At 41.2% G+C, this 22,256-nt stretch overlaps 2 protein-coding genes across 2 annotated transcripts; one reads left to right on the top strand and one right to left on the bottom strand.

Moving 5' to 3' along the window:
* Positions 1 to 351: 351 nt before the first annotated feature.
* prdx2 (peroxiredoxin 2) lies at positions 352 to 5,122 on the top strand. The gene is made up of 6 exons (XM_035637407.2): positions 352 to 486; positions 1,416 to 1,533; positions 1,879 to 2,032; positions 3,726 to 3,848; positions 4,030 to 4,160; positions 4,732 to 5,122. The coding sequence occupies exons 2-6, from the start codon at positions 1,431 to 1,433 to the stop codon at positions 4,812 to 4,814; spliced, it is 594 nt and encodes a 197-aa protein (XP_035493300.1). The 5' UTR covers positions 352 to 486; positions 1,416 to 1,430; the 3' UTR covers positions 4,815 to 5,122.
* Positions 5,123 to 6,262: 1,140 nt separating this feature from the next.
* Positions 6,263 to 7,857, bottom strand: LOC118312629 (transcription factor JunB-like). Its single transcript, XM_035637406.2, has one exon. It carries the CDS (start codon positions 7,558 to 7,560, stop codon positions 6,565 to 6,567), a length of 996 nt encoding a protein of 331 aa, XP_035493299.1. The 5' UTR covers positions 7,561 to 7,857; the 3' UTR covers positions 6,263 to 6,564.
* Positions 7,858 to 22,256: the final 14,399 nt, after the last annotated feature.

The following is a 22,256-nucleotide window of genomic DNA, read 5'->3' as shown; positions in this document are numbered from 1 at the left end:
GAGAACCAGGGTTACAAAAGTAACCTAAAGTTATTGAATGTACTGCAACACATTGGTCTATAATATAATTGTCCAACATGTCCATTCATTCTATCATGAAATATTGAGAGAAAAAAATGAGAAATAAAACATGAAGAGAAATTTGAATTTAAGTATTTAAAATTGTACTTAATTCCATGGGGCTACTTGACTACATGTATTTAGTTATTTTACACCACTGTCACTTGGATTTCAATGTCCCAAGGTTTTTGTATTGTAAGATGTATTCGATTCATCAGTATGGAAGAGCATAAGAAAAAAATAGAGAAGGAAGGTTGTCGTTTTTTTAAAACATCAAATCCCAACTTTTACTTTGAAGGAAGTTGTTTTCACTTCCGGAGGCCACAGCTGGGACCAGCTACTCCTTGCGCACAGCCGTTCCTCCTACTCTCCTCCTGCAGCTCATCTGTGCTGAGCCAACTTCTTCGCGACTTTACTGAAAGACAGGTGAGTCAAATATTATTTTTTTTTCACCCTCAGAACATCTGCACTTCCCGGGCAGGAGCAGTGAGACGTATAGGCAGGAACACAGAGCGGCTAAAGAAACCGGTTGAGTGGATCAGGCTAACGTCGAGTTAGCCAAGCAGTGCGGCTCTGTTGCTCTCCTCCTTCTTAGCCTGTTTTTGGCTCTTTCTTTGTCCCCGCGCTGCAGCTCGTGGAGAGCCTCCGTGGCCCATTCGCTTTGTCCGACCCGTTTCCTCACAGGGCTTTACGTGCTCAGCCTTTAGCGACACCGCTGAACTCTGACCGATCTACGCGCAGCTCCGATAAACCGTTCGAGACGACAAAGGAGCGCCAGCCCTCGTCTGCTCTTGAGTTGTGACGATGGCAGGAACACTTAAACATTTCTGTTGTGTACACTTTGTTCACTGCACCTCTTTGTGGCGGCGATAACGCAGGCTCGAGCATTCTTGGCTTCTGTGAAAGCCGGTTGGATCAATACTGTTTAAATATTAAACTTAATCACATCATGCGTTTCTGTGGACGTGTGTATATGGTTTCAGTGTGAGACTGCAGACAAGACATCCTCGATGAATAATGAAATGTTCACTCAAATAAAACGTGTTTAACCTCACTTGTGTGCCTAGTCACGTTATGTAACCCTCCTAACATACTATTGTTCCCTGTTGGCTGATCATGACTTGCATGTGACTCGACAAGCACTTTGAGCCATGCCCCAAAGAGCTGTGAAGTCTGGCTCTCCGTTTCTACCTCAGGCACTTTGTAGTCTTAATGTCATATTTGTTCTGTGGCTCACGTTTCCAGAGGATTTTTGTTGCTGTTACAGCCCTAGGCTCCACTCACTTAGCTATGTATTTATCTTGTCTTTGAGTATCAGGGGTTGTTGTGGTTACTGTGTTCTGTCTCACCCTCAGTCTTTTACCACAACCATGTCTTCTGGAAATGCTAAGATTGGCATGCCTGCCCCAGACTTCAAGGCCACAGCTGTAGTGGATGGAGAGTTTGTGGAGATCAAGCTGTCGGACTACAGAGGTAACACAGTGGTATTTCGACAGAATGTGAAGAATGACAGTGTTACATTTGTTCCATTTCTGAGCAGTCGAAGTCACACACACACACCACACACCACACACCTGTAGAACAAAGAAAGGTTGGAACTATTTAACATCAAGTAGACATTTTCCAATCACATCACTTCCTCATGTCCCCACTGTCACATGTATGGATTTCAGTGTCCCAGGGGTTTTTGTCTAATAAGCGGTTCTGACTTAACTTTCTTACTCAAGTTTTTTTGTTGTTATTTAAATTTTTAATGCATATCTTGTGTTTAATAACCAAACGCTATGCTTTCCTCCTTTTTGTCATGGTGCTCTTCAGGGAAATATGTAGTCTTCTTCTTCTACCCCCTGGACTTCACATTTGTGTGCCCCACTGAGATTGTGGCCTTCAGCGACAGGGCAGAGGAATTCCGCAGCATGGGCTGCGAAGTCATCGGCTGCTCTGTAGACTCTCACTTCAGTCACTTGGCATGGTGAGAATTCCCACTAGCCGAAAGGGAATAAGGACCTGAGCGCATCTGTAATTTGTGTGATTGGTTACTGTGGGAACTTGACTACTCCGATAGTCCTGAGCCAACCATTTGTGTGAAATAATAACAGTCACTCAGCTGACATGCCATCGCACACTAACAAAACACACAAGGAGCCAGTAATTGCAACTTTGAGCTATGTTGCTGTCAAAGCTAATGTAGATTGGTATTCACTATTTTTGATCAAGATGTACTTTAAGGGTACATGTTCTGGGCAGCTCTGCTATGTAAGAAAATAAATCTATTCGATCATCGCTCCTGCTATCAGATTATTAAATTACTGGGCCAGAACATTTGCTGACAGTTTTCACATTTTGCTAGTATCGCTAATATGTTTTGGGCAGATCTGAAGCAGGGCCCAGTTTAACAGTTTATCTCTTGTCACCCAGCTTCTCTGCAAAGTCTTGATAAGCTCTGAGGTAACGGTCTGTGAATCAAACTCTACTTAATGTGTGGAATAAAAGGTTTGAGGGCTTATTGGGACATGAATTGCACAATGTTCACAATTCTAAAAGTAGTGTATTGTTTTGTAGTTTCTTGTTATTTAATTTGACCGAAGACACAATTGGGCCACAGCCACTCTGTCTAATTTACTTAATTCACACAGATTTATGTAACAGTCTGTACTTATTGACTGCCAACATCAATTATAACTAGAACTGTGAGCAGTGTATGACGGGGTCCAAGCCTGGCACGACTACAACATTTTTGGGTATAATTTACCTCGCCAATTTTAACAATCAGTACGCCGTTGTAGGCATGCTCTCAGGAACGGCCCTAGATCGTACTCTTCAAGTGTGGTAAAAATTACTAGAGTCCTTAAGGAGATCTAATCTTTTTGTATTTGTAGCGCCCCCTAATGGCCGATCTTTGCCGACTTTGGTCCAGAGCCTTACAGTAACAACAAAAAAAGAATGTCATCTTTTGCGTTGATAGCATATACTTTGGACTAGAAAACCCTTGGTTTTGCACATGTCGCGATTGTGCGAAAAAGATTATTTGCGCAAATGGCCATGGCCTACATGCACGGTGTAGGCTGTGGCGAGACTTTTATCTCCCGAAAATAATAATCAGTACAAAAACAATAGGGTTCCCAGCACCGCTGGTACTGGGATCTGCATTGCCTTGCAAACGCGGGCTCCCCGCCCCCTCTTGCTTGGACCTCCAAAAAGTCACATTTCAGCTTTGAGCAGCATGAGTTCAGTTCTTTGGTTCATCTTACTTCCTATAATTTTTGGAGGACATACTTTAAGGTCAGTGCTAAGGTTTGTAAGTTGATATAGTTTATAAATGGGCAGCTGTGGCTCAGTATATAGAGGGTCGTCCACTAACCAGAAGGACGATGGTTCGATTCACGCCTCCATTCCTATATGTCCTTGGTTAACACACTTAACCCTAAATTGCCCCAGACGACTGTGCAGTGTATGAATGAAGTGTTGATTGTAAAAAGTGCTGTGAAGCGCTGTATGATTGTGTGGGTTAATGGGTGAGTGTGACTTGTACTGTAAATCACTTTTCTGGTCGATAAGACTAGACATTTGCCCCTAGGTGTTGTAAGTATTGTTGGCCTGTGTACACTCACAACACCTGCATGGATTGTGGATTCGCTCAATTTATTGTATTTCTTTTCATACAGGATCAACACACCAAGAAAGCAGGGGGGTCTGGGTACCATGAAGATTCCCCTTGTGGCAGACCTCACCAAGACAATTTCAAGAGACTACGGTGTGCTAAAGGAGGACGATGGCATTGCGTACAGGTCAGGCCAACTGTCATTTAAACACTGCAAAGGCCCAGTAATCACTGTCTAGGGTATGCTTGGAAACCTCTGCTCTTTTATTTTTTTTAATGACTAAGTAAACACTGAAAGTCTTGAAAGACTAAAATATGTAAATGTAACAATTATGTGAAATTTTATAACGTCAGTTTGTGCTTCTCAGGGGTCTGTTTGTGATTGATGACAAAGGCATCTTGAGGCAGATCACCATCAACGACTTACCTGTGGGTCGCTCTGTGGACGAGAGTCTGCGCCTGATCCAGGCCTTCCAGCACACTGACAAACACGGCGAGGGTGAGCAAAATAACCTGTATACTGTATACAGCGAGGGTGTGGTGCCTGTTTTGACTCTCTCCCCATCTCCTGCACTGTGCGCATTCCACGCTGGCAGCTTTTTGATTGCGTCATCGAAAAACATTTTTAAGTAAAAATTATTCAGTTTTTTCCCTTGTTCGGGCGAACAATTTCGGTGGCGGAACATTCGGTGCATCCCTAGTAGTATAATTAGCACAGCTGTGCCATGCTGTATATAGCCAATAGACTGTATGAATATAAGCTGTGGTCAAACAGCTCTGTGGTGAGCAGGTGAAATGTGGACTTGTGGGGAGTGGACTTGGATGCGCTAACATACATGTGCTCACAGAGGGAGTGTGACTTCTCCTGTGTGTGTGTAAAATATAACCGTATCCTTTAAAGCCACCTGTAGCTACAAACTGAGTTAAGTGGTTCAGTCAATAGACATGGCCTTGCATTATTAGTTTACCCTCCTGGGTATTTACACATGTATTTGTCCTCTGGGTTTTCAAACTTCATTGTTTACCACTGACACCCTGTGCTGCACTTTGTCCATTCTCCCTCTTCACAGTATGTCCTGCAGGCTGGAAACCTGGGAGCGACACCATCATCCCTGACGTCGAGAAGAGCAAAGCGTTCTTCTCCAAGCAGTAAATGAAGGTCTCCTTGATGTTCTGCCGCACTTACCCTTCGATGAGGTGTCCCTGTGAAGCAATATCTCATGGCGTCCAGTCTAATGTATTAGACTCTACAAAATTTCAGAACATGTTAGCAAAAAAAAACCTTTGTTGAAACTCTTATCTTTGTATGTCCAATTTACAATTGTTGGGGTGACCACATAGTCTTAAGCACTGAAAGATTAGTTGTTTTGTTCTTCTTTTTTTTTCCTGAGAAGAAAAGATATTTTTACTTGCTGACATGAACAGCTATTGTTACATCTTCATTAAAGCAGTGGTAAACAATGTGCCTTTTTTGTCTGGTAAATGTAGCAGGAGCACGAAATGGTGTATTCTGAACATTTTTCCAAATGTGACCTCTAGGTGGTGTCATATATCTTTCCGAGTCGGTTCTTGGTGTCTTTCAGTTTTGTCACTGTATAAGCTTGAAGTATAATTTTGCAAGCGGACATTTGTGAAATGAACTTGGTGTCAGTCCTGTCTCCTGAGCCTAGCAGAGGCTCTGAGCACATCATGAGGCAGAGGAGTTATTGTGGTGGCTCGGCATTAACCAGGTGTTGCCGAACGGCACAGAAGCCCGTTGGGAAAGAGATTGTTGGAAGTGGCTTAACTCGTGCAAGACTGTGCTACACATACTTGTCACTGTTTGAGGACAATAGTTGACTTCATTTATCCAGCCATTTTAATATCCTGTCCAGTATAATAACGCATTTTTCCCCCTTTCATGGAACAAGTATCATTGGATGACACCTTTAGTAAACAGTTTCTTATATACAGAGACATCGTGGGGTAAATCATCATTAAGATAAAGTCATCTGGATTTTTAGAATTACATTCGGCACTTTTATGTGAGCCCTATAACAGTAATTGTGTTTGTTGGCACAAGTTCTTGTAATTTTGAACCAGCTCTTAATCATCAGTCTGATGACATCTGCATGTTTGTCTGGAACTTTTTGCAACCATTTTTTTCCTAAACTGCTGTTCTCACGGCTTGTTTTGGGAAACCGAAAGATGATTGGGGAAAGTCCCTTAACTCGAATAAATCCCTCATTGACAAATCTTCATTCACACACGTACACACGTTGTGGTGTGAAAGGGGAGAGCGTCGCATTTCTGCCTGGCAATGTAGGAGGGAGTTCCCAGAAACCTTTTCGTTATGTGACGTCTGACTGCTAAATTGACCATATATGGAATGACGTGTACGTCAAAAGGGGAAACAATCCTACGCTGGGACGTCGAGGAACTGCTGTAAACTTAGTTAATGATCAGAAAGATCACGAGTACTGGGCTACTGTAATAACTTATTCCTTGTAAGTGACAGTTTTAAACATTTTAAAATCAATAAGAAAAAAACACCAGTTTTCTTGTTTCATAGTTTCATTTACTTAAATATACTGTACAAGTAAAAAAAAAAAAAAAAAAGAACCGGCTCATCAAGCTCAACCTGACAAACTCAAATAACTTACACAATAAGCATCACAAATGTAATCAAAGTAAAATGTAAACAGGCAAAGCCAATGGACACTTTTAAAAACGTATTCAAAATGTCCGAAGTGTTTTAGTCTGGTGTGGTTTGTGTGTAGGCTAATTTTCTTTCAGCAAGATAAACCACAATGATCCAGTTCTCGTATACTATGAGTAGGCTAACGACGTTGTTCATCGTGTTGTCAGTGCAGTCCTTGTCCAGTGTGTATATATATATATATATATAAAAGTGCATTGTTTCTTCAATAAGACTTCACTTTCGGCGCTAACATGAGCTGGCAGCCACTGCTCACATGCGTCATCACTTTCTGTTTGAGCTGGGCCACCTGGTCCCGCAGTACGGAGGCCGTGTTCGACAGTCCGGCGTTGTCTGTTTTCAACCCCTTCACCTTGTCCTCCAGACGAGCGATGCGCTCCAGCTTTCGCCTCCTACACTTGGAGGCTGCGAGTCGGTTCCTCAGTCGCTTGCGCTCCGCTTTGATACGCTCCTGGTTCTCTAAGTCAATGGGGGACATCGGCGGCGAACTGTTATCGCTGCTCTGCATGTCGGGCACAGTCTGTGGCTCCTCTTTCAACCCACCGAAGCGCTGTGAGTGGATACCTGCACCGGCCAGTGAGTGCTGGAAATGATGGGACCCGTGCGCAACGGCCTGAGCATGCTGGTGGTACTGGTGGTGGGGCAGGTAGCTGATGGTGGTGGAGGGATAGCTGGCTGCAGAGGACAGGCTGGGGTTGTTGGTGCAGCTGCTCAGGGTGGTGTACTCGAGCGGTTCTGGATGCATTGAGGACCCAAACACGGAGGCTGGAGCCGAGCAGGCGACGCCGCCGGTGCCGATGGACACATTTGGAGGAGCCATCTGGTTCATCTTGTGAAGGTCGTCCAGCGCTTTGACAAAACCTTCAGCGAAGCCCTCCTGCTCCTCTGTGATCCCGCGGTAGCCAAGGTACTGACCAGGTGTCGGCGTTGTCGTGATGACCCCGTTGCTGTTCTGGATGATCAGTCGCTCCAGTTCAGGAGAAGCAAGTTTCAGAGAGCACACGTCCGCCGCCTCCGCCGAATATAAATCACTGTCGGCGCGCAGGTGCTGGGACTTGAAGTTTGAGTTCCGATATGAATCGGCGAAGTTCAGGTTCATATTCTGCTTTAGCAGCTTGTAGTCTGGCAGCGCTGCGCCTGGATGGCCATAAGCAGAGAGAAACGAGTCGTCATAAAAAGGATGTTCCATTATTGTGGACATTTCAAATCAGACAGTCAAATACAAGAGTGCGCTGCAAAGACGCTGCGTGGACCAAGGCTTCAGTGTCCCAACTGAGTCAATCTTCAGCACAAAGTCCCACTGTATTATTATACTGAAGATCAAAGTTATCAAAAACAGAGCAAAACTTCCAAAATAGTGGAACTGTACTGTACCAAGTCGTCGATTTGTACCTTTTAGTTGGAGTGTAGTGACTAATTCAGACGATTTCAATCCACTTGTCTTTTCAGCTCTGAAATAAGCTCCGCATCTGTTTCCTCTAAGTGACAGGCAGCCGACCCGCTCCGCTGCCTTTATGTGATCCGACTCTACACACGCTCCAAACAAGCCGCTGATTGGCTGTTTCTGTTCCCCGCCTCTGGGATGTCATATAGACTTGATGACGTTGTTGCCAGGAACAAGGACTGTAAACAAGACGAAGCCTATTCGGCGTGAGGGGGGTAGGCACACAAAAAGTTAACACGAGTGCACATCCACACTCCTTACTATTTATCAACAGGTAAGTTTAAATGTTCCCTGTCGCCCACATTCATTTCAAACACAGTAAGCCTGCCCAAGTGAGGCACCTTAAACACTCCAGCCACCACTTTTGTCTGGTTCCCTCCACAGCCATCCCATCGGGTAGGATATATACTCTGTTGCTGAGTCATGCGATCCGAACTGATATCGAGCAATCCATATTTGGGTATCCTGGCGCAACAGTTCCTCCCTCACAGGAGCGGGAAGCCAATCCCATCCTGGCGCGCTTCCAGCTCCCCGGTATGTGGGAGGCGGAGGAGGCGCACTGCTGCCTCCCTCGCCCTGCAGGCAGGGAGAGGATGGGTAAGAGGTGTAAACTCTTGGGCGTGATGTCTTCAAAAAAATGACTGAAGCATAATGTGTTACTTGCAAGGGAGGACATATGCTCAGGGTATCAGACAGAACAATGTATCTGTTAAAAAAACAATATTTAATAAAGATAATAAAAAGATAGGCCCACTTAGTTATGGAATAAGGAAATACCCAGCAAAAGGTTGCTCAACAATAACTAGCTTAGTACTTTAATTTCAGTCTGTAGGAATTTGATAGTTGTATCATTACAAAAACAACTGGTCCTAACTCTTATCCACTTGTTGTTTGGCTTTTTCATGTGTACTGAATTTAATAGCTGTAATCAATAGAGATTACAGTAGAGTAAACAAATGACAGTGCCTCCAAGATATTTGAGTGCGAAGACACACGTCCCCTGAAATGAACACCTGTTTGATAGAAAGATGTTCTTGTCTTCCCTGAATCACTTCCCAGAGGGTCATGCGCCCATGCATGTTAGCATCTTCAAATTCGACTTCCCAACCTCACGCTTACAAGTTACCTTATCCTCAGGTCATGAGTGTGTGTATGTGTGTTTTAGTAGTTTTTTCCTTCCATTATGGCAGGATTTTATCCATTTACATTTTTATAAATAATAATTACACTTTTTTATATCCCCACCCCATTAAGATTGGGTGTAACAATTTAAGATAACCCAGACCATTAAACTGGATGATATTATCACAAAGTTGCTCTGCAAGTAAACCAATCCAAATGTAACCACATCATCCCCTTTGTTTTTCAGTAGACATCTGCAAGACTGCAGTCAGGTGCACACGCACCCACAGAGACATCATGTGGCGCATAATAAGGTAATTACTGGATTTTTGGACCCATGGTGTAGGGGAATTAGACAGACATTTTTCACATTGTTCTGTTTGGAGCTGCGGAAAGACGAGCTTTAAAGGGGAACTCTAAAAATGTTAACAGCGGAGGCCAAGAGATCCTGTCTTTTAGTCTTTTATATGGGCTTACTCCCAGGAATGCTGGATCCTACATTTCCCAAAATGCCTGTGACCAGGATCTTTCTTTAGACACCCCAATGCCAATTCCTGTCAAAACTCTCACCTCCAGTTTTAAACACAGTTGTGCAGATAACATTAGATTTTTTAAAGTTAAAGGGATAGTTTAGTGATTTTAAAGTGGGGTTGTATGAGGTAGGGTTGTCACCAGAACCGACAGTACTAAGTCGGTCCAAACATTATGAAAACTTGACGGTACTTGTTTTTCTGCAGTAGCGTAAGTCAGAACTGAGGCAGTAATTCTTCCGGAACTGATGGAGGCAGCATACACGCAAGTTTTGTTGTCTTTCCTCAAATTGTAAAGAAGAAGAAGAACACCCTCCAGCACACTGGAAAAGTATGAGTGGAAGATGGCAACAAATTCTGCTCTGTCCCGTCAAGAGGCAGATGCGTTCGAGGCGGATGAATATGACGTTATAATTAATGCTCTAAAGCCAATATGCAAACGATGCCATCGTGCATTTCAAACCACGGGAGTTAACAGCTGACAGAGAGGCATCAAGATCACTTCAAATAATTCAAAGTGAGTGAGTTTCAATTCATATTAAAATCATATACAAACTGTTAAACTTCTAATCTGTATCCTAAATACGGCCCTGGGCGTTAACATGTTGTTTGAGGCAGAAACTTCTGCTTCTGAAACTTCTGTTTGAGGCACAGACAATATGATTTATAAATCAGCTCAGTATTGTTTTAAATACTTTAAGACTATATGTCACCTTTTTTCTTTTCTGTCATATTAAGAGTTGCTTAATTTTATTTATTATATCTAGAAGCCATGACTTCCAATGGCCAGGTTCAAAATAGAAAAGCTGTGCCATAAAAAAAAGTTGATTGCATAGTATTTGCACTTTTTTTTGTAATGTTAAATTGTTTCTTTTCATTTATTATTTGAAGGCTAAATTTTTTTGTATTGTTCAAATATTTTTTAATAAAGGAGTTATTGTTTAAGTGATATTGTGATGGTGATCAGCTCTGTAATTTCACGGAGTTTGAAAGAGTAGTGGAAGTAGCGAAAGTCAGAGTCCTACTGTTGCAAAGGGGACCGCCAAAAAACTTATTTTTCGCCACATTATGAAATGCTTACCTAAAAAAATATGTGTTCAATTGTACGCTAAATAATGTATTTTTTTCACTGCTTTAGTTTGCCGCCAGACAGACATTTATTTTTGCACTGTTTTTCAAGCGTACTTCGGCGATGTATTACTACATCAACTCACGCCTGTGCAGAGCAGCAGCTTATTACTCCGCAAATAAGCTGTTCGACTTAGAGCTACCGTGGCTGATTCAAGAGACAATAGAAAACAAAAAGCGAAGAAGACATGCCATTCACTGTGGACTTAAGAGGATACATTTATGAACCAGAGTATACAGAAGAAGAACTGCCGAAATGTGTGGAAAAAGACGTTTTTCGGTGGTCCCCTCTGCAAGGGTAGGACTCTGCCTTCACTACTTCCACTTCTCCTCCAAACTCCGTAAAATGACAGCGTTGATCACCATCTCTATAAGGTAAAATATTAACTATGCATAAGTAACTCATACAAAAATGTCAAGGGGGGAAACAGAGAAAGAAACGTAGTTCCAGGGGAACAGAGTGAGGTATCACCCAATGGTCAGTTCCAGTTTCAGGGTGACGTCATCCACACACTAAAAGTCACTGGAGTCACTGCTTTGAGATATCCCAAAACAGTGACCTCATACTGCATCTGATACTGAAAAAAATTTGCTTCTGGTTAGCTGAGAAATCAATGTCTCTTGGGTTGACAATTCTCAGGAAAATTTAATTTGATTTGCACATTGTTTCTGGTCATGTGACTGAGAATCTCTGCCTTATTATTTTTAAATTTGCATGTGACTTTGCTGTTAGATATCCTTTAAGGGGCAGTACACGATTTTGGAGAAACCTTATTTATCTCTCTGTTGTTGTTGTAATTTTACTGCTCTCCCCCGGTATGGGAGTCTGACGCACTAATCACTAGGCCAAAACCGAAACCAAAACCTAGCAGGTCTCTTAACGTCCCCCTCCAGTCAAAAAAAGGATTTTTCTTCTGTTTCTGTCCTCTAAAATGTCTGACATTGACAATACGGACCAAATTTTGTCACTGTAGAGGTGTTTTCACATTCCTCTCCAGGAGGAGGAGATTTAACAGAAAGAAAAAAAAGAGAAAACACAGACAGGGTTAGTGACATGTAATGTGAACATATTGGCGAGAGGAGTTGTGTAACAGTTGCTTTAATCTCTACCAGACTGATATTTATAATTACAGAAAAACTGACACTTATAAATCCAATGATGTAAGTGTTATAATAACAATAATAGTGACAGGTTTGAATCCTGCAGCTCTAGGATCAGAGATACACTTGCCTTGTTATCCCGTGTCTGTGTTTTCTTGAGTTTCCTGTTTTATTTTGAAGTCCCTTTCCTTGTGTTGCTTCACTTCCTTTCCCGTGTCTTGTTTCTGGTGTCTTTACTTTTCCTGTGTCTTCTATCCCTGTGATTGTCTGCACCTGTTCCTAATGTGTCTCACCTGTGTTCAATTTGCCCTGCCCACCTTGTGTCTATTTAGTCTCTGTGCTTCCCTTTGTCTGTGACACATTGATATCGTCCTCTCTGACTGTTGTCTGCAATGACTTCACTGACTTCAAATTCTGTCAGATAAGGACAAAACTGAAGAAATGCCAGAAAGCTGCTGATGTTCATTTGGCCTTCATTAAAACTTTAACTCCTTCCATTCCTTCTCGCCTACCACCAAAACCTCTGCAGCTTATTCAGGCACTGAAACACTGCCCGGCTTTATTAAATGAACCAGAAGTAACGTTTCTCCTGCATCTTTGGCAAGGTCTTCCACGCTGGAAGCTTGATGACCTGGAAGCAGCCTGTAGGTGTGGTGAGTCAGGTAGGGGTGTTCGTCAGGGCAAGCACCGCGAGGAGAGGACAGCTCACTCCCTCACACAGCATATTAAGTCAGAAGACTGTTCGTCAGTCCTTTAAGAGTGTGAGGTTCACTTAAATGAATGCTAATAAGCAGCCATTTTCAATGTCTCTTATACCCCATCCTCCTATCTGAACGGAACCCCCTCCCTGCACCAAAAGCTTTTTCCTTTTGTCTTTCCCCCTTCATCGTTATTTGACTGCCTGTGGGAAATTGAGCCGCCTTGTGCATGTAATCGCTTTAATGAAGGCATGTTTAATTATCATATTCTTTGTCTGTGGCTCCCAGATAGTGCCAAGGAGCCTCATAGCGATGAGAGACCTTTAGCACAAGACAAGATGATTGCTGGGGCCAAATGAGTGTGGCAGGAAAAGACAGTCGGACCCAGCTGTCCCCTCAGGCAGACGTAACGCATATGGAGCTGTCCTTACCACTTCCCCTCTATCTACACGGATGCTTAAAACTCCCTGTCACTCTTCCAGGCTGTAAAAAAGATGTGAACAGTTCTATAAAAGTTCTAATCTGATTACACAAGACCATTTATTTTATTAATTGAACTGACTGATTGTTGCCTTTTTTGTTGAAAATATACAAAAATGTGCACAAACTAAATTATTGGTAGGAATAACAGCGTTAACTGTGAGGTTGGAAATTTTTTGAATATATTTTAGTCAGTAAATGTGGTGTCCTTGTGCTGATCAAATAAAAGCAACAAGAGTCTGCAGATTCCATACACTAGTCGCTCTGTGAGGCTGTACTTTGCTAAATTCTAAAACCAGCATGACAACATCCTCATAATGATAAAGCACAAATCCTGATGTTGAGCTGGTGTTAGGTTTACTATGTTCACAGTTTAGTATTAGCATGCTATAATATTTACTAATTACTACAAAACATGATGTGAATACCATAATTTTTATGGGTGTTGCATCATAAACAAAGTTAGGGATTCAACTTAAAGGTTATTTTCATTATCTGTTATTATTTTTGATGCTGCTTGCAATTTACCAAAATATATAACTTCAGTGATTTATTGTTTGTCTGAATATTATCTGATTTCGTGGCTAAATTATTAATCCATAATTATTGCGAATTGTTACTCTCTAGTTATTACTGCTGTTTATCCTAAGGGGAACATGAATGTGTTTATATTTCATAGCAATTCTTGAGTCTGGAGCAACAGACCATCCCTAAATCCCCCCTGGATCCATTTTATTTTATCTGTTGAATCTGCTTTTGTATTTTTATTTAGCTCTAGCTTAAGTTCAGACAGGAAGACTACTCTCATACTTGCTTCGGTGGTAATTTAATTCTCAATTCATACTGGCTGTCATACAATCAGTTTCGTCATTGCTGCGATCAGCTGTTAATCAGCAATCCAATAGCATTGTATTATATGCCAAGCAAAGTCCGAGGGCTGGTTGTGTGTCTGTTTCCTCCCCAGGTGCTAACAACCTGATTGGGTTCCACCTGTGAGCAGGCCAATCGGATCCAGTGGGCTCAATTAAAAAGGGCCCATTACCAGGATCCTGGGTCTCTGCCTTTTTGTTTTTCATTGTGTTCTGTGAGAACATCTGTATCTTGGGTGCTGGATAGTTGTGAGTTAAACTTTGTAAATGTGTTTCTGTGGTGAGATGTGGAATTGTAGGTGAGTTTGGGGTACCCTTACATTTAGCATGCACGTAGGTGATTTGTTAGACACACTAGTATTACGGGTTGGTGCCACGTGTATTTCTTTCAGAATGAGATTTAAGTTGCAGGGCTTAAGTGACAATCCTAGCTTTGAAAAAAAAATTTGATTCATGATGTATTGTGTATTTCAGCACACCCTTGAAATTCCTGTAAAGAAAATTGGTGTTAAGAAAGGAATAAAAAATGTGAAGGTCCTGAAATCAGCCCAACCCAGCTATGTGCTTCTGTGTGGGATGACAAATAGGAACTTGCCACACACCACCCCTTCACAGGGTGTTGGTGAACGTCATGCTCCTCCTGCGACTCTGCCATGTTTTATGCCACGTTTTGAGCCTTTCTTCCCAGAGTCCAGTGGATCCAGTGAGGATGCCATACTAAATGTTTGCTTAGCCTGCCTTCAGATAGCCGCTCAGGAGAAAGAGTTGGTCCATGAGGCAGATCCTGACCTCAGATTCTTGCCGAGAGGAGGCAAAGTAGAAAGAAAATGGCCTACATTCTTGATGGCCTGCTGTTGTGACGTTGGACTAGTGGTGATTTGGAGAATGAGGACTGGAGCGCAGACGACAACATCTGTTCTGACGTTATTGTCTTGTGTCTGTTCCGACGTTATCGCCTCGTGTGTTTGTTCTGATGATAGCGTCTAGTTTCTGTTCTGATGCTCTGTCACGTGCTTTGTAGCTAGTTTGTTTTTCTGCACTCCTTCTTTTCCTTCAGAGGGAACGTAACAAGAGGGAATTCTAACACCTGCCTTGTTAGCCTATCATCTTGCGGCTGTCTGTTTCAATATGCTTTCTCTCCCTGCCTTAGTCCTCTCATGCTGCAGTTCTGCGTACCCTCCCCAATCACTGCCTAGTCGGTGCAGTCTGAGGGGATTCTTCAATCCATCAACTCAGCAGGTCATCAAACACCATCACTACCAGTGTCTGGACTGTGTCTGTTTTCTGTGTTATCTGTTCCTGCTTGTTTTGATATATGAAAATTTTATTTCTTTGCTGACCATCTTGACCAGGACTCCTTGGCAGAAGAGATATTGTATTTCAATGGGACCTTCTTGGTTAAATAAAGAATGCATTGAAAAATTAAAAATAAATCAGAATAAACTGGATTTAGACTGGTTATATTCTGGTGGATCATGGAGGAGAGGCGTGTTGCAGATGCTTAATTCCTGTCTGAGGCTAAAGTTTCTCTTTGTGAAAATAGAAGTGAGTGGGTGGTGGTAGGAGACCAGGGGAATGGAGGATTTGGGTGCACCGTATTTTCATTTCCTCAATAAGGTGGAAAGGTTCAGGCCAGGAATCAACGGATGCATCCGATCAGCAGATAACTAATAGGAGGTAGAGTTGTATTAAATAAATATATTTCAAAACTGGTAAAAATATAATTGTAAAAGCTGTGGCTGGATGGATGGCCATTAAATGATCTCTGTGCAGTCTGACGTGTAAATATCTCATCCTCCCACCTGGCATGTCTGCAACATTCCTCTTCAAAGTCATCGCTCCTGTGGAAATGAACAGTAAAGAACGAGGGCTCATTTACATGAGGGCGATAGTGGCATTAATCACGGTAGCTGTTATATGACTTGTATTGTTAACTCTCGACGTGTAGAATAACAAGCTGCGGTATTGGTTAGATGTGATAGTCTCACCAGCCTACACAATTTCCCAGCAGGTAATTTGAATGAGAGATGGTAAATATGTTCATCTATCAGTGCAGAGGTAGTGTCACTAAATGGTAGATCATGTGCTGATATAGAAATTTAAAGCATTATTAAATGGGCATATCTGCTTACCAGAAGATATTTTCTGTAATGCATCTCTCTTTACAAGTACTAAGATTCGATGAATAATAATTATCTAATCATATACTAGTCTGCAACATCAGTTTGTCTGTTTAAGTCTGTCACTTCTTTATTTATTTATTGAGTTGTTTTTTTCGGTGATTTAACTGCATTCCTGACAGCACCTGCATTATGAGAAATGTTTACCAAAGAGACACTACATAGATACAGGGAAAGGACAGTGTGTCTAATCGCGTGGTTACTGGCGAGATCAATGGTGCGAGTTCGGCTGAAACTGTGTAGGCGCCTGAAGCGCATTGTGATGCACTGTCACTGATGATCATTGCGACTCAGCACTTGTAGACGTCACTGCTTCCAGGAAATAACAGTGAACAGAAGTGGATGCCATGATATGACTGCCTGAAAACAGTTATCATGAAAGTCTGACATTGTGTAAAGGTGAACAAAAGAAGAGAGTCTACAACGTGTGTGGATTTACGTTGAACTGTTTCAGTATTCAACTTCTGTAATTGCCCCAAGCAACAGAGGAGCTCTTCAAAGTCAGTTTTCCAATGCATTCATTCATTCATTAGAATATCACACTGTACCCCACATAGTGATGTACATTATTTTGATAACACGGCAAACTGATACATCATCATGAATCAGGAATTTTATATTCCGCGCACAGCAAACACTAACATTATATGAATCTCATGATCAAATCATCCACAGTGAGGTTTTATAGTCATAATACAGGCAAACCCAATCTCTGAATCAGTCATTCAAGCCCTTCAAACTTTCATCTGAATCCAGCAGTCAGAGGCACAAGCTCTTTATTCACCGCCTGTGTCACAGCAATGTAGAGATGACAGCGGCAACCAAAGCCCATGTCTATTTTATTTACCAGAAGTGGTTCACCAGCTTGGGTTTTCACAGACACACACACACATTCATGCACACACACACACAGACACAGGAACTTTCCTGTCAAAGGATAGTTGTTCTCTTACTAAGAAAGACAAGTGAGCGAGAACAAAGGCGGTCAAAGGCGACTGCTTTCTTTATCCATGGGCATTGAAGGCTTCCACTTAAGTCTATAGGATCTTGGATTAATGGTTTCAGCCCTTGAATGAGCAAATATTGTCTGTTTGCTCTCTATTGGGCTGCCCCCTAAAAGTTGAAGCTTCTAATTATCAGTCGACTAAGATTCTTATAGTCAATTATTCAGCGTTTTTTGATTCTTTGTTTTGTTTTCTGTCAGTGTGCAGCGATCTCTGGGGATCTTGGGTGGCAAAAAGCTCTAATATTTTAGTTTGCTTTTGAAATATATGGTTTGCTTAAAGAGGCTAACACTTTTAAAAGAAAAATATGAACTCAATCTTTTTCTTAAAATCTATGCAATTGTGATTGAAATCTTTGACACCAAACAATAAACAGTATTTTTTTTTTAAGTTAGCATGCATAATTTAGATATTTTTTTCTCTCTTACTGGTTTTACTGAGTAAGTTTGCTGGGTCAATGATCTTCTCTACTTGGTCTGCTGCAACCAGACATCATTTGTTTTGCTCAATGTATTAACACACTCAACACATTTTTGTTATTCCTGCCATTCTGGAAAACATGGAATGTTAGTGTGTCAATTTAAAGTCAATTCAATACAATTCAATTTTATTGTATAGTGCCAAATCCCAACATACATTATCTTAAGGTTTTATATAGTAAGATTGAGACCTCACAACATTACAGAAAAACCCAACACCCAATGATGTTATTAATAATAATTATTACTATTATTATTATTATTAATAACCTCATTGTATTTATAAGTGTCAGTTTTCACTAATTATAAGTATCAGTCTGGTAGAAATTAAAGCAACTGTTATACAACCCCCCTATCCCCCGATATGTTTACAGTACATGTCACTAACCCTGTTTGTGTTTTCTATCTCACCTAGTGTATCTCTGACCCCAGAGCTGCAGGACCCAAACCCGTCATTATTATTGTTATTATTATTAATTAATATCATCACTAATAATAACAACAACATAATTTATTTTTTAATTATAAGTATCAGTCTGGTAGAGATTAAAGCCGCGGTTGTACAACTATCCTCTCTCTCTCTCTTCTCTCCTACTGTCTCTCCTCCCACCCTCTTTCTGCCCACCTCTCCTCTCTTCCTCCTCTCTCTCCTCACCCCAACCGGTCGAGACAGATGACCGCCCACAACTGAGTCTGGTTCTGTCAGAGATTTCTTCCTGTTAAAAGGGAGTTTTTTCTCTCCACTGTCGCCAAGTGCTTTGCTCACTGTGGGATTTGTTGGGTTTTCCCTGTAATATTGTAATATTGATCTCACTATGTTAAGTGCCTTGAGACAATGTATGTTGTGATATGGCACTATACAAATAAAATTGAATTGAATTGAAATTCCCACAATGAGCAGCACTTGCCGACTGTGGAGAAGAAAACACCCTTTTAACAACAAGAAATCTCTAGCAGAACCAGAATCCGTTGTGGGTGGCGATCTGCCACGACCGGTTTGGATCATTACATTGTGCTAGTATGTGAACAACAAAAACTTTTTTATTGATTGATTTTGCACTTTTGGTTCACAAGTCTGTCTGTAACATGGTGTAGCACATCAAGTGCTATGCCAGTTACAGACAGACATGCATATGATAAAAACACAGAGACTAGCAGAAGAAGAAGCAAGCATCCACATTGATTTATTGAAAATTATCTCCTTACATATCACAGATGTAAGTATTACATGACACAACAAAGATTTATTTTAATCATGCCTTTTTCTTTTAAATCAATGGGCTAATCCATCAATAGACAAATGCTTTATTCACATTGGTTTTCAAATTTATGTCCAACTTTAGTTCCAACTATCATATTTACTCCACTTACACTCCCATGTGAGCAAGGGGCATAATTTGTCATTTGTAGTAATAAGTTGTACAAAAAACATCCCCTGAAATCCAGAAGTTGAACATTTCCACAAGAGATGAACCATGTATGCTTGTCTCATGAATTCAGCAATTTTATAACTTGGTGTCATTTCAGGGAGGTGCAGATTATATAGATTCACACAAGCCAAAATGTTAAGGAGTTACTTCAAGAGGCCTCCTTGCAGTGCTCAGTTATGTATCAGGTAGTGGCAGAGACAGGCGTGACTGGGAGAGGTCTAGTGACACTTTCATCCAGTACTCATTGGAGTGAAGCCACTAATATATAGAGAATGGTAGAGTAAGGTTTTAGTCACACAACCACAGCCAGCTCAATTCTGTCTGGCAGTGAAACGGTTAAACTGCACTTTTGCTTTTCTTCTGCGCCCCAGCTGTCTGGTATTACTATTACTAGGACTTAGGCCTAACCATCAGGCAATGTGTTAAAAGATCTATCCTTGACTTTGAGTTTTTCTCTGAAAAATGTGTCCTTTTGTCTTGTAGCTCGTTTTCCCTTTTTATCTTGTCTGTCCATCTATCCGTCTATTTGTCAGTCTTTATGTCTCTCTCTATGTACATGCGGGCATTAGGTGTGCTTTACTGAGCATGCTGTTTGGCCCCAGGGTGTTTTTCTAAGTAGACAGTCTTGGCACAAGCAGTGTATTTAAAATGCTGCCCAGGGGCAAAACTTGACCCTTGTTAACAATGCAGGAACACATAGGTGCATACATGATAATGATGAGACAAAGTGTTCCTGTCATGCAGTTGCTCTATAAGCGCTGATGTCTTTTATTTACAGTGATAACCCAGGAAATACGCAGTAATTTTTGAAACAAAAGTTGTTCCTTTTGATTAATTCAATAGAAGTTTGGATGTCGTAACCATGAGCTCACGAGTTCCATTTTAAGCTAACAAATCTCCCAAATGGTAATAGCTCTATAAAGCATTTATTTGGCATTTTGGCATTGCTACACAAAAAAATTACAACAAACTCATTTATAAGCTGAATCTATTGGTTCAGTTATTTGAGCCTCTTTGTGCCATATTGTAGCATTTGTATAAATCCAGATTTTCCTTCATCAAATGTTTGGGAGTGCAGAATGTCATGTAATCATAATTACGACTGATATAGGCCTAGTGCTTCAGAAGTGCTTTGAGTGAGACTGTGGTCCACAGTGAGTGTGGCTTTCATTCATGAGACACTTAAAACACACTGAGTTACTAACCTCACTTCCTGTGCCAAATGCAGCAAGAAATGCTTGATTTCCTGTAGTGAGATGTAGGTGGGGGCTACTGTGTGTGTGTGTGTGTGTGTGTGTGTGTGTGTGTGTGTGTGTGTGTGTGTCTGTGTGTGTGTGTGTGTGTGTGTGTGTGCATTAGGGTGTATCAACTGGAGCATACTTTTCTCCGAAACCTCCCCTAAGACCAGCCCTTCATGAAATACAATAGTTTATTTTCAGTGATAATGTCTTCCACTTAATGATTACTTGGTTCCCTCAGATGCAGTAGGCTCATTAGCAAGTTGGAAATTGCAGAGAAGTGTCAAATTTCTTAAATGACCCATAAGCTGTAGAGGAAGTACATCTGCTATTTGTCAAATCCTCCAGATTTGACATCAATTCTTCCCTTATATGACATTAATGAACAATTAGATGATCTGAGAATGGATTTGTCACAGAGAAATCTTATGTGATTGTGTTGTAGAACAAATTTTCAATTCTGCTGCATTTCAAGGGATTTTGCAATCTCTATTCAAATATATTATTGTCTCTTATTTGAACATTGTTTAAGGGAGTGTCTGAGGTGATGGCTTATTCAAGACAAATGTGAAGAAAGAAGTCACTCTATAAGTGACAGTTGAATTTGCTGGTTTTGCAATTTTTGGAACATCCCTCTTGAAAGAAGGTGCTATACTGAACACACACAGATACAATAAAATACATGTGCACACAACTGCCACCTCAGATCCCTAAAAATACTATACTGTTGTCAAGGAAACAACCAAAGCCTATTCAAGTGTGTGTGTGTGTGTGTGTGTGTGTGTGTGTGTGTGTGTGTGTGTGTTGTGCACATCTTGGAATAGCTTCAGTGATGCTTCCTTTTTCTCCCAAACACCATGCCAGCTTATCGCCCTCTTTCACCTCCCTTTTCGGTGTAACAACATACATACATCTGTCTTCAAATATTTTCCTCTTTTCGTTTCGTTCCTTGTTTTTATCTGCTTGAGTTTTTTTTCTTTTCTTTGATTTTACATATTTCCTATCCTTTTCTTTTTTCTCCCCTCTCCTCTCCCGTTGCAGCATGTATTCTGGCCGTCCTGGAACGTTCACCCCTCCCACTTCATGGAAAATATGAAGCCGCTACAGGATCAGACATTTCCCTAAACCCACTGATTGATTCCTGTTCATTCTGATCATCACACATTAGGAGCTTTAAACCTCCCGAGAGTTGCATGAGAAGCATAATCAATCCTGATAATTTTGGCTGATTTGATTAAGAAGAAACTTGCTAGTTTGTAATATCATGTTAGCAAGTCTGCTTAAGAGGCATGTAAGGTTTATCTTTACTGGCAGTAAAATATCATGAGGGAGCAATGACTTCATATTGTCTCTGATTAGCATGAGCATGAGGATGGGGGCTTGATGAAAAACTCAGCCAAAATCCCTTCCCCTCCATTCCTTCAAGGCATACAGTATATAATCTACATACATACAACAACCATGCTCTGGTGTCAAACTGTTGTCAAATCTGACTGTTGAGTGAAAGGTTGTCCATCTGATATTTTACATGTGACATGAATCTCAATATTGTTAATCTCATAATTATCCCCACAAAAAAATAAAGGTGTCAGTTGCTCCAAGGTCTTGAATAACACGTTTGGCATGCTTTAGACTTTATCATCTAATGTGGATTCATTTTGACATGACAACAATAGCTATATTTAAATACTAATCCTTAATCCACCATCAAAGGAACTCCGGATTGGTACCATTAATTATTGACAAGCTCAATATTTACATTTTTACATCACTTTTATGGCTTCTTGTCATAATATTCAAAATGATTGGTTCATATTTAGCTACATGAAAAAAAAATATAGTGTGATATCAGAACACACGTGACAGCAAATCACAAGGAGACATGTCATCAGATCTCCCAGCTTTATTAGTGAGGTGTCTGTATCAGCTTGAATGAGTCTTGCTGCTTTAACCCTCTTCCTCAGGTTAACAACAATTACCGTGATCGACTCCCATCTACAGGAGCTCAGAGGACTGCAACCAATAAAGTTTGCCACAGTTTGGCATTTTGGCGTGTATGTGAGAGTGTGTGATGTGTGTTTGTGTGTATGATTCGTTCTGAGTCACTGCTATCCCCCTGGGTGCACAACCCGGGCGAAGCAAGGGTTTATGTGTGAGTGTGTGTTTGAGAGAGAATGAGGAGAGTAAGTTCATG

This window comes from Scophthalmus maximus, chromosome 8 (assembly GCF_022379125.1).
Source record: "Scophthalmus maximus strain ysfricsl-2021 chromosome 8, ASM2237912v1, whole genome shotgun sequence".
Lineage (NCBI taxonomy): Eukaryota > Metazoa > Chordata > Actinopteri > Pleuronectiformes > Scophthalmidae > Scophthalmus > Scophthalmus maximus.
This window is presented reverse-complemented; position numbering and strand designations above follow the sequence as displayed.